Genomic DNA, 11,942 nt, shown 5'->3' on the forward strand with positions numbered 1-11,942 from the left:
AGAAAGCTAGCTAGTTAGTTATAGCAAATAGATAGCTAGCTAGGTAGCCAGCCAGATAGCTAGCTAGATAGCTAATAGATAGATGTAGAAATGTGGTAGCACCTCCTGTGGGAGGCCGGGCTTCTTTCCCAGCCTCAGGAGGAACATCCTCTCTTGGACCTTTCTCAGATTTTAGCTGCTCGTTTGTCAACATTCTCGTCCGAGTACGCAAAAAATACATGCAGGCCAACGGCGAGAACATTGATGGTTCCAAATGAAAGCTTTCAATTTGTATTCACCTTTGTCCAATTGTCGACAAATGGGGAGCAGATTGAATGTTAAAGGACAACCGACACCACCAGACAAGTTGCTTCCATAATTTGTAAAATCACTTCAAATGACTTCTACTGAGCGCATTTTACAAAGATTCCACCGCATATAGCTATATTTTACGTTTTAAGACTTAAGACGCTGAATATTCATGAAGTCACGAAAGGTGTACAAGCGGACAAATCAGCCCATTTCCAGCCCATTTCCTTGTGCGCCATCTTGTGTATTGTCTGGGCGCTACATCGGAGTCCAGACGGCTCGAATTGATACAGAAGGACTTCTATAATCGATTGCAAACATTTATGCTTTCCTCTTCAGAACTATTTGAATCATATTCATAACTGGATGAGTAACAAGAAAGCATCTTCTCCGAATCTGAACTCTCTGAAGCCATTGTTTTGATTCTGGAGCAAGGCAGTTTGTGAAGGAGTATCTTGGCATGACGTAACGAACAAGGGGGCGTGACTTTCTGAATCTGGCCAGTTCTGAGCTCATTTTGTGGCAATTTTGGGACTCTAAGTCATTTTTATTGGTGTTTTGCATTTGACAAAAAAAATGACTTGTATGCTCGGCTGGACAGAAAGGAAGGTGAGACTGATCTTTACAGGCTGGCGAGACAGAGAGACAAAGATGGTAAAGACCTGCAGCAGGTTCGGGTGATTAAGGATAGAGATGGAAATGTATTAACAGGTGCCAGTACTGTGATGGCAAGATGGAAAGAGTACTTCGAAGAATTGATGAATGAGGAAAATGAGAAGGAACAAATAGTAGAAGACATTACTGTTGTGGACCAAGACGTAGCAAGCATTAGCAAGGATGAAGTGAGGAGGGCGCTGAAAAAGGATAGAGATGGAAATGTATTAACAGGTGCCAGTAGTGTTTTTCCCCCCAAGATGGCGGCGCGTGCACACGCAGCGGCTCCTCTCTCTCCCGGCAAATTGTTTTTTTCGTGTTTATTATGTTTGTCTCACTTGTGTAAATGTTCGTCTCCGTCTATCTCGCTACAACCACGGCGTACGTACTCCCGTGAGGTTCTGCTCGACATCGGCAGTTCATTTTTAAAACCAAAACCAGCTGAAAGAGAAGTGCTACGCAAGTATGGATTGCTCAGGGAGTCGGCTCGTCCATTGACCCCACTCCTGCACCCAACCCAGAGTGGAGGCGCCACAAGCGCTGTATGAGGAAACAGAAGAGGGGGAAGCGTGGAGGTATCCGCACGAGGTTCGCGGCTAGCCCCCACCAGCCGACCATTCCTACCATCACGCTGGCCAATGTACGCTCGCTGGGCAATAAAATGGACTACATCAGACTTCTCCACTCAACTTCCAAGACCGTGGTTGAGTGTTGTGCTCTTGTGTTTGTGGAAACATGGCTGAACGACAGCATACCGGACATTGCCATCCAGCTAGCCCAGCTAACTAGCTTCCGGGCAGACAGAGTGCTCGTCGAGGGGGGGGGATAGACTCGCGGCGGGGGACTCTGTGTTTACATCAGTGATGCCTGGTGCCGCAACGCTGTTGTGGTATGCAAACACTGCTCACCACCGATGGAGCTTCTGGTCATAAAATGTCGGCCATTCTACCTGCCGAGGGAATTTAGTGCCATACTGATGGTAGCAGTTTACATCCCCCCGAGCTCAATTAACAGGAGCGCGGCATTAAATGAACTCTACCAGCACATCAGCAAGCAACAGACAGCCCACCCAGATGCTTTCCTTATCCTGGCTGGCGATTCCAACCATGCCAACCCAAAAAGTGTGTTTCCACAACTCCATGGACACATTAATTTTCCAACTAGAGGTAACAACATTCTGGACAATGTTTTCACCACACACACAAAGGAGCCTACAAAGCATACCCCCTCCCCCACCTAGGAGCTTCGGACCACTCCACTCCACCCGCATACAGGCCACTTGTCAAAGTCGTCAAACCAGTCAAGAAGCAGATAAGGGTGTGGCCTGATGGGTTGTCAGAGGCACTCAAAGACTGCTTCTCCAACACTGACTGGAACATGTTCAGACAAGCGGCCACCTACAACACCACAGACCTCCAGGAGTACACAGACTCTGTTACCTCCTACATAAGGAAGTGCATGGATGACGTGACTGTCACCATCCGGGCCAACCAGAAGCCATGGCTGACAGGTGACGTCCACAGGCTCCTTAGGGCTAGGAACGCTGCCTACATAGCGGGCCTGAGGACAGCCAGGGCCAACCTGTCACGTGGCATCAGGATGGCCAAGAGACAGCACTCCAGGAGGATCGCCAACCACTTTAGAGACAGCAGAGACAGCATAGACACCAGAAACCTGTGGCGTGGAATACAGACCATCACAGACTACAGACTACCGCTTCGAGGCAGACAACAGCACTCCAGCACAGAAGACCCCACCACCTCCCGGCGACCAGGTGCTGACACTGTCCCAGGACAGCGTGAGGCGATCCCTCAGAGGGACGAACACACGCAAAGCCCCGGGTCCCGACGGCATTCCTGGCCGTGTACTGAGAGACTGCGCGGATGAGCTCACAGATGTCTTCACAGACATCTTCAACACCTCTCTGAGCCAGGCTGTTGTGCCCACGTGCCTCAAAGCTACCACCATCATCCCGGTCCCAAAGAAGTCTTCCCCCACCTGCCATAACGACTACCACCCAGTCGCACTCACTCCCATCCTCATGAAGTGCTTCGAGCGGCTAGTTATGAACCACATCAAGGCTGCCCTCCCCCCCAACCATGACCCTTTCCAGTTTGCATATCGGCCCAACCGCTCGACCGATGATGCCATCTCCACTGCTCTCCACACAGCGCTCACCCACCTGGAGACCAGAGACTCTTATGTCAGAATGCTGTTCATCGACTTCAGCTCAGCATTCAACACCACTACTTCCGCCTTCACTCTGACGAAGGCGGAAGTAGTCGCCGAAACATGTCAGCTATTTGAACACCTACACTGTCTGTAAGTAAAGAATCTGCTTTAAATTAAATTATGTATCATGACTGTAAGACAGTTGTGAGGTGTGCTGTCGGTGTGACGGAGGAATTCAAGATGGAGGTGGGACTCCACCAGGGGTCAGCACTGAGCCCCTTCTTGTTTGCTACGGTGATGGACAGGTTGACAGACGATGTGAGACAAGAATCTCTTGGACCATGATGTTTGCAGATGACATTGTGATCTGTAGCGAGAACAGGGAACAGGTGGCGGAGAAACTAGAGATGTGGAGATATGCCCTGGAAAGGAGAGGAATAAAGATCAGTCGCAGCAAGACGGAGTATATGTGTGGGAATGAGAGGGATCCAAGTGTAAGAGTGATGCTACAGGGGGAAGAGATAAAGAAGGTGGAGGATTTTAAGTACTTGGGGTCAACTGTCCAGAGCAATGGAGAGTGTGGAAAAGAGTTGAAGAAGCGTGTCCAGGCTGGAGCGGCTGGAGAAAAATGTCAGGTGTGATGTGTGATAGAAGGGTTTCAGCTAGGATGAAAGGAAAAGTGTATAAAACTGTGGTGAGACCAGCCATGATGTTTGGACTGGAGACAGTGCCACTGAAGAAAAGACAGGAAGCATAGCTGGAGGTAGCAGAGCTGAAGATGTTGAGGTTTTCTTTGGGAGTGACCAGGTTGGATAGGATCAGGAATGAGCCCATTAGAGGGACAACTCATATTAGAGGCGTTGGAGAGAAAGTCAGAGAGGCCAGACTGAGATGGTTTGGACATGTCCAGAGGAGAGAGAGTGACTATATCGGGAGAAGGATGCTGAGTCCTTGAACTGCCAGGCAGGAGACCGAGAGGAAGACTGAAGAGGAGGTTTATGGATGTGGTCAAAGAGGACATGAAGGTAGCTGGTGTGAGAGAAGAGGATGCACAAAACCGGAATAGATGGAGGACATTGATTCGCTGTGGCGACCACTGATGGGAAAAGCCGAAAGGAAAAGAAGAGATTTGACTAAAAATATTAGCCTGCAGGTTTTGGGTATTGTAGATGCTATAAAACGTCTTACTGATGTCAGTTAGGAAAAAAATGGTGTTGGTTGTCCGTTAAGCGAATGATTAGAGTGTGTATAAAGCTGCGATTAGCCGTTGTGCCCAATCAGCTTAGAAGGCCTCCAGGATACCCAATCTGCTTGTTGCTTTTCAAAGAGTCAAACAAACTTTCTGAAGGCGGGACTTTAGTAGAACAACGTTGGCATGCAAAGTGGACAACAACAGCGGTAGGGGTTAGGGGGGGGGGGGGGGGGCATTTCTTCACAGCAACACAAAGACGGACGCACTTTGTTACTTTGCTCCCTTTGGTACACAAAATGGCAGACAGACGTCTCGGCTTAGCTTGCCGGTTCGGAAGGGAAGCTGTCCAGGTGGGCGGAAGCAGGGGCGGCTCCTCCACGGGAAATGCGGCGCGTCGCTCACTCCTTTCGGCGCGGAGGTCGTCTTCCGACAAAACACTGGAAACGGCCATTTTGACACACATGACGTCAGCCCAGAGAGTCTCGGGCGCCGGGCCCTCCCTCCGCCATCTGACGAGACCCTCGTATCCTCCATCAGCGGGGTGCGGCGAAGGCCCCTTGAGCAGCGTTGCTGGCGGCGTTGGCGGCGGCTTGGCGCACCGCCTGGTTGGACATGACTCCCGTGGCGAACTCAGCCTGGGCCTTTTGAAAACTGGCATCGCTCTGCCTGTAAAGACCGTGGACCTGAGCAGGGCGACAGCAGACCGGGCCTTGGATTGGTCTTGGCTCAATTCTCAAGAGGTGGCCCCCTTCCGGTCTCTGCGACGCAACGAAGGGCCGTTTCCGCCTTCAAGGGTGTCAAAGTTGTTTTTTGATGAAGGGGATTAGCCAGCTAGCTGAATAAAAAGAGCTCGATCGCTAGCTAGCTAGAGAGATGAGCATTGAATTTTCCCGAGTTTGATTTACTTTGGCGGGCCGAATCAAATGATGTGGCGGCCCAGATCTGGCCCCCGGGCCTTGACTTTGACACCTGCGCCGTCAATGCGCGCGCAACACAAGACAAAGGCGGGCGGGGGTGGGCCATTCGTCGACGCCCATGGCGGTTACCTTCTTAAGCATGAACACCCCAATGGCGGCCTGGGCGGTGAAAAGGATGGCGTTGATCATGGCGATGGCACCGACGGCGACGCTGTGTTTGAGGGCGGTCAAGCTCACGATCCACCCGCTGAGCCACGGCGACGTTTGGGGAGACGGTTAAAAACCAAAAAGAGGCCAATGGCGCTGCGGGTGGCCCACACGGTTACCTGAATCCCCAGCCGGGGATGCCGATGGTCATGATGATGTAAACGACTACTTGGGCGAAGAAGACGAAGAAGAAGACAAAGAAGTTGAAGGAGCTGTCACTCCTACAGCGGAAGAAACAAGTACACAAAATGGCCGTCAGGGGAAGGCCCGATGGGCTTTGGAGCCGGGGGCTCGAGAGCCGACGGGCCTGCACCTGAAGGCCTTGTAGGCGGGGCGGTACCAGCAGACGAAGGAGCACGGCGTGAAGAGCAGCGCCCAGAGGATGGCCAGACCCAGGCCCACCCCCACCGAGGTGTCCACGCAGAACATGGCCAGCGAGGAGATCAGGTTGAACAGCAGCGTTCCCGTGCCGACTGCGCAAACAAGCCACGCCGCCCGCTCATTTGCGGCGCAAAAGCCCTCGCGGCCACCTTCCGGGACCGACGGGGGATGGGACCGGGACGCATGTGATTGGAAACTCACACAACCAAAAGTAGTACATGCCGGTGACGGTACGCTGGAAGCGTTGGCTAATCTCCACGTTGATGTCCTGGTAGAAGCAGGGCCCCATGGGACAGAAGGAAGGCAGGGGGGGCCAGTTCTTCTGGCGGCCTGAAGCCCAGCACAAAGACACACATTCCCTTAGCAACCTGCTTTTGGATTTCAGGTGTGAAACCTTTTTGGACTTACCGGCTCCAGGCCCCAAGCTGTGAGACTGCAGCTCGCGCTCTCTCTTCTCCAGCTCCCGGGCCTTATTCTCAAGCTCCTCTTGCTTTTTCATCAGCTCCGCGGTGGTGGCGCTGACGGCGGGCTGACAAATTCACCCCCCCCCCCCCAACATCTCATCAAAGTGTTTCGAGCACCTGACGAGAGGCGACTGTCACTCAATTGGACTACCTGGGCGCTGTGGGTGTGATAGGAGCCGTAGTTGCGAGGCTCAGTGGGTGTGGTCCTACCGGGCGGCGTCTGTGCCGACGCCGCCTCTGACGGGGCAGCGACTGCGTCAGCGGCGACATATGAAGGCGGAGGCTAAAACCCAAAAACGGCGACATTTCAAGGCTAAATCACCTTGGACTTCAGATTGCATACAGCAAGGCTGTTTACTCATTGAGTGGCAATTTCTACCAAAAACGTTAAACATTCTTTAAACACTCTTTGGAAGTGGTCAGCAAAAAAATTTACTTGGGGATTTTATTTACTCTTTTCGCACTCTATCTATCTATCTATCTATCTATCTATCTATCTATCTATCTATCTATCTATCTATCTATCTATCTATCTATCTATCTATCTATCTATCTATCTATCTATCTATCTATCAGCTATCTCGCTCGCTAGGTATCTAGCTGGCTAGCTGTTAGCTAGCTATTAGCTAGCTGGCTAGTTTTCTATCTATTTGAGTTATTTCAGGCTGAGTGAACACCGGCGCGTGTGATTGCCGCTGCTCACCCACTGAAAAACTTATTCTGTGACTGTAAAATGACCTTGAGTGTTTTGAAAGGTGCTTATAAATGAAATGTATTATTATTATTATTATTATTATTATTATTATTATTATTATTATCATCATCATCCTGACTGTAAAGTTGTCCTAGAGAGTTTTGAAAGGCGCTTATAAATGAAATGCATTATTATTATAAAATGGGGGGAGGGGCCCATTGGAGTTCCAGTTTCCTCTCGGGGGCCGTTATGAATTTGGGGAAGCCATTAGAATGTTTCGTCCCCTCCACATATTACACATAGCACACAACAAATTGATGAATGACTAGTTTTAAAACCAGAATTTAAGAATAATGACTGCTATTGTGGTTTAAATACAACAAATCGAAATTTCGATTCGGACTTTAGCAAGCATCATGGAATTTCACACGTTTGATTTACTTTTGCGGGCCGAATAAAATGATGTGGCAGGCCAGATTTGGCCCCCGGGCCTTGACTTTGACACCAGTGATTAGAATGTTTCATCCCCTCCACATAATTACATGTAGAGTGCACAAAAATATCACTTGTTTTCAAATCTTTTTTCCTTTCGGCTTTTCCCTCGACGAGGCCGCCACAGCAAATCAGTGTCCTCCATTTTTAGAGGCTTTTACGTCGGATGCCCTTCCTGACACAACCCTCTGTATTTTAAGAAGACTTATGACCCTTTGTGGCTACAGAACAAGCAACTCGCTCAGTAAAAGGCTCCCAAACTCAAAATGGTCACACAGCAACATTCAAAAACATTACCGTAATCAAATAAGACTAAAGTTGATTTTGCCTTTTTAAACAATACTCTTCAAATATGTATGCAATATGCAACACCATACTTGTTTTCAAATATGGTGTCAAAAATGATTGTTATTGTGGTTGACATGGGACATTCTGACATTTGGGTTCAGGCTTTGGCAAGCATCGTGGCACACTTTGCTTTCGTGGACCAAATAAAATGAGGTGGTGGGCCAGATTTGGCCCCCGGGACTCGACTTGGACACGCGTGGGCTACAAGTTGCGTGAAATGGCAAAGTGGGGGTCGTCCATTGGACCGCGATAATGGATGCTCGTACCTCAAGCGTGCCCTCAAACGGGTTGTACAGGTCCAAAGTGGCATAGCCACCGGTTTTGTTGTTGCTGCTGTTGTGTTGGGTCACTGCTGGGTCCTGACAAGACAACAACACAACAACATGCTGATTCATTTGAAGGCTCAACCTCTGTTTATTGCTAACAGAAGTTCCGACTGTTGAGGCGGAAACAAGTCAAGAAAGGAAACCACGCAGAGTCACATGACGAACGTCACAACGCTTCACACTCGAGTGCCATTTTTTTCTTGTGTTGGTGTTTTCATGATGATTTTGGGTGGTCGTGCGTCGCTCACCTGGAAAGGGTTGTGGTCGTCCATTGACTCGGGAAAGCTGCCGTCTTTCGACACGGTGGCAAAAACGGAAAATATGTCTCGCCTCTCGTATCAACACCGCTTGCCGCGCATAGAAACAAAGCTCGATGTCGGTCGGCACAGCAGAAGCTCGCTCGCTCACCAGCCTTTTTTTGGTTTGAACGAAACGCCACACACGCCCAAGCCTTTTCGGCTGTTTTTTTGCTTCGGCCGCAACAATGTTTCCGCCGGGATTCCTTGCTGGGGAGAAGGAAGTGAAGAGCCAAAAGTCGCGGTCATGTGATCACTGCGGCGCAACGGGGGGGACGTGCCCACGTTTCGTTTACTCGAAATCAAGCTAACGACTAACGGCTAATGGCTAACGGTTTCGAGCAAATGCCGGACAGTCGCCCTGGTGGCGAGCGCGATACTCAGCAGGCAGGCGGCCACACAAAAAAAATAATCACTGCCAACAATCAACTGCGACACCGATCAGCTTTTTTTTGGTCATGGATTAACAAGATTGACAATTGTTTTACGGCAGTACAAAAAAAGCAACCAAATTCCATTTTTGCTAAATGAACATCGTCCTATTTGATTTTCAAACATTTCTCGGGTGCAAAATGAGTTTTGTTGGAGTTAGCTTGACTGTTTAAATGAATGGATATGCTTGCACCATCACGATTGATCTTAAAGCACATTCTAAATCGATCAAATTTTAAGGAGCCAAAATTCCACAATATAAACATTTGACCGAGGACCTTAAGCTCATAAAAAAGGTAGCCAGGCTTTATTGTCACATTTCCTCCAAAGTTACATAAACAATGTCCCCAAAAAAGTTTTCCAAAATGATGAAACTGCGTCATTTCACTTTTTTTATTATGTATTTTACGCCAACATTGTGCAGCCACACTAAAACCAGACAAAGAATGGAGGGGGGGAGGAACTAGGCTTAAAATAATAAAAATAGCGGAGCAAAACTACAAAGTTAAAATTCCATTGTAATATTTCTGATTTGTTCCACAAGATACTTTCTTTTAACTCTCGCAAAGGCAAGAAAATGGTTTCGTCCCTCAACCGGCGTTCGTTCAAGGGTACCAATCCGGTAACAAACATCATCCGACGACTGCTAAAAATTTGGCAGCGCGCACTGTTACGTGCAGCCAAGCACCATGTTGCTGCACCTGGGCTGGTGTTTTTTTTTTTTTTTTTTGGACAAGGTAACTTCCGGCACACGTGTTTCCAATTAGCGCGATATTCTGACGTCACGTCCGATGAGCCCATCTTCTTTTGCGGCTTCTTCGACGACGACACTGCGACCCACCGACGCCCCCGGTGGCTCGCCGCGGTGACGGCTTCGCCTTCGACAATTCCCGTTTCAAGCACGTCAAAACCAAGTTGATTCGCGCTGTCGCCACCTTGTGGTGGCCTAGAGAAATACTTCCGGGGACGCCACCCCAATCGGCGACCCTTTCTGCCATAGCTCTCCTTGGCTATTTTCTGTTTTCTTTGCCGAGTTAAACATGACAAATCCATCTCACGACCTCATAAGAATAATAATAAACGGGAGAATATTTCGACATTGTCGGAATTTAATCTGTGCATGTGTCATACAGAGAGCATATTGGAGCATCAGGATGACCTTGACCTTGACCCGGGCCGTGTCCCCTTTCCATACGTCCGCGCCTACGTGAGGAAGAACAGCTGCTTTGCGCGCTGAAAACAAGCATCGCTCTTTCCCCGCCATCTTGATGAGCTTTGCCAATCAACCGACGGATGGAAAAATGGAGTCCAGAAAGAAGTTTTGTGTGCGTTGGGGGAGAAAGGTCAGCATTTTGCACTCACTTCTTTGGGTATCTGCAAGCTTTGCTCAACGGGAAGGTCCAGAAGCAAAGCTCTTCTCCCAGCGATGCCGCCGCACTCGGTCCGCGGCGTCTCCCCACGGCCCGGTTGGGCCGAGGCCAGCTTTGCCGGGCGCGGTCTACCAAGGCAATGTCGACGCCCGCCGGCCAAAGGGGCTCTTGTCTCGGAAGCGCTTTCCCCAGTGACGCCGGAATGGAGGCCAGATTGGAGGCCGGAATGGACGTCGGAACGGACGTCGTCGCCGCGTCGGCGACAGTCATGCAAGTCACAGTGCGGGTGGACGAGGAGTCGGCGGAAGTCAAGCAGCTTTCAAAGTCCACCGTGCCGGACTCGCCGGAGGGGGGTCGGCTCCGAGCCGGGGGCACCTGCCAACGGAGAGCTTGGGCGCGCGGGAGCGCCTTCCCGGTCGTCGAGGGGGCTTCACGCAAGCCGCGGAGCCGCCCTTCGCCCGCCACCGGTGGACCGGCATAAGGGATGAGGTCGCGCATCCGGGCCAGCAGCGTCCGAGTCTCTCGGTCGCGGTTCTCATACAGGATGGCGTTGGCGCAGATGAGGATGAAGAGCCCCACCCCCATGATAACGGGCCCCAGCAGCTTCATGCGCTCGCCGGGCGAGGGCGGGAAGCCGCGCCCCCCGGGGCTCCCGTCGCTCCGGGGAAGGCCGCCCCGCGCCGTTCGGTAGCCCGCCGTCGCCAGGGCGGCGCCCAGCGTGACCACGACGACCCCCAGCGCCAGGGAGGCTCCGGCCACAGAACGCAGGCGAACTTTTCCTCGGACCGCCGCTGCCTTTTTCTTGCGGCCGCCGAAGGTCAAGCGAGGCCTTGTGGCGTCCGGGCTCTTCATGGCGTGGCCACGGATGCCCCCCCCCCCCCCCCTCGCCCGCTCAGCGCACCTGCAAAGCAAAATAATCAAGAGGCCAAAATCAACAGGAATTGTTTCTGGCGCAACGTCGAAAACGCCGATCGTCCCAAAGGCCACCATTGGTTACCGCTCGGTGGCCATCTTGCAAATGGCGAGGGCGCCTTCAGAGCTCTCAACGGCCACGTCCGTGCAAAAGTCCCAAAGTTCATGCAGGGCGACCATCGCGTTTGCCGCACGGCTGAGCCCCAAAGCAAAACCAGGATCAGGATATTTTGTGAAGACGCGGCCCATCGTCCAAGCAAACTTCACACAACCACCCCCCCCCCCCACACACACACACACACACGCGGGAGAACTGCAATGCAGTCGCGGGATCCTCACGGCGCATTTCATTTTTGGGTTTTCCGGAACAAACCCACAATTTGCCCCATTTGAAAACAATCAAATCAATCATGACTCATACAGCGCATCTGCTGTTTTCGTCCCCCCCACCCAAATAAAAAGCACAAATCTGGGCTGGTGGCCAGATCGCTCCCACCGAGCCACCGGTTGAAGATGGGGGGGGGGGTTTGGGGGGGGCACACCACGTGCCCAGTCGAGCTGCGCCAAAGGCAACTTGACTGGGAATGCGGGCAAATCCCCAAAGGCGCCGCTTGCAGCTTCCTTCTTTTGGGAAGGGAAATGTGCTCAGAGAAATACGCGGCATTGCAACTCAACAAAGCCGGCGAGGGGGGGGGGGTAAGAGGGGAAGAGGGGGGGGGTCGCCTTGAAATTCACCGCCGCACTTGCGCCAACTCGCCTGGATTCCCAGATGTCCGCCGCAGCCCGCCGGTGCTCGC

At 51.4% G+C, this 11,942-nt stretch overlaps 2 protein-coding genes across 2 annotated transcripts; both read right to left on the reverse strand.

Moving 5' to 3' along the window:
* Positions 1–814: 814 nt before the first annotated feature.
* On the reverse strand, positions 815–8,791 carry scamp3 (secretory carrier membrane protein 3). The gene is made up of 9 exons (XM_089023546.1): positions 8,384–8,791; positions 8,076–8,168; positions 6,427–6,558; positions 6,220–6,340; positions 6,013–6,141; positions 5,744–5,903; positions 5,550–5,651; positions 5,353–5,470; positions 815–4,989 (listed from the first exon to the last, which is right to left on the reverse strand). The coding sequence occupies exons 1-9, from the start codon at positions 8,405–8,407 to the stop codon at positions 4,840–4,842; spliced, it is 1,029 nt and encodes a 342-aa protein (XP_088879672.1). The 5' UTR covers positions 8,408–8,791; the 3' UTR covers positions 815–4,839.
* A 1,263-nt stretch (positions 8,792–10,054) lies between these two features.
* LOC148882650 (uncharacterized) lies at positions 10,055–11,406 on the reverse strand. The gene has a single exon (XM_089023591.1). It carries the CDS (start codon positions 11,221–11,223, stop codon positions 10,222–10,224), a length of 1,002 nt encoding a protein of 333 aa, XP_088879717.1. The 5' UTR covers positions 11,224–11,406; the 3' UTR covers positions 10,055–10,221.
* Positions 11,407–11,942: the final 536 nt, after the last annotated feature.

The sequence above is a fragment of the Hippocampus bargibanti genome, linkage group LG20, assembly GCF_051943395.1.
Source record: "Hippocampus bargibanti isolate YZ-2025 linkage group LG20, ASM5194339v1, whole genome shotgun sequence".
NCBI classification, from domain to species: Eukaryota; Metazoa; Chordata; class Actinopteri; order Syngnathiformes; family Syngnathidae; genus Hippocampus; species Hippocampus bargibanti.

Excerpts from the sequence above, each read along its gene's own strand:
- scamp3 (XM_089023546.1), bottom strand. The coding sequence starts at position 8,407 with ATGGACGACCACAACCCTTTCCAG. Across the intron at positions 5,471-5,549 it reads ATCCCCGGCTGGGGATTCAG|CGGGTGGATCGTGAGCTTGA; the intron begins GTAACCGTGTGG and ends GCCGTGGCTCAG. Across the intron at positions 4,990-5,352 it reads GGGTGTTCATGCTTAAGAAG|GTCCACGGTCTTTACAGGCA; the intron begins GTAACCGCCATG and ends CGCCCTGCTCAG.
- LOC148882650 (XM_089023591.1), bottom strand. The coding sequence starts at position 11,223 with ATGGTGGCCTTTGGGACGATCGGCGTTTTCGACGTTGCGCCAGAAACA.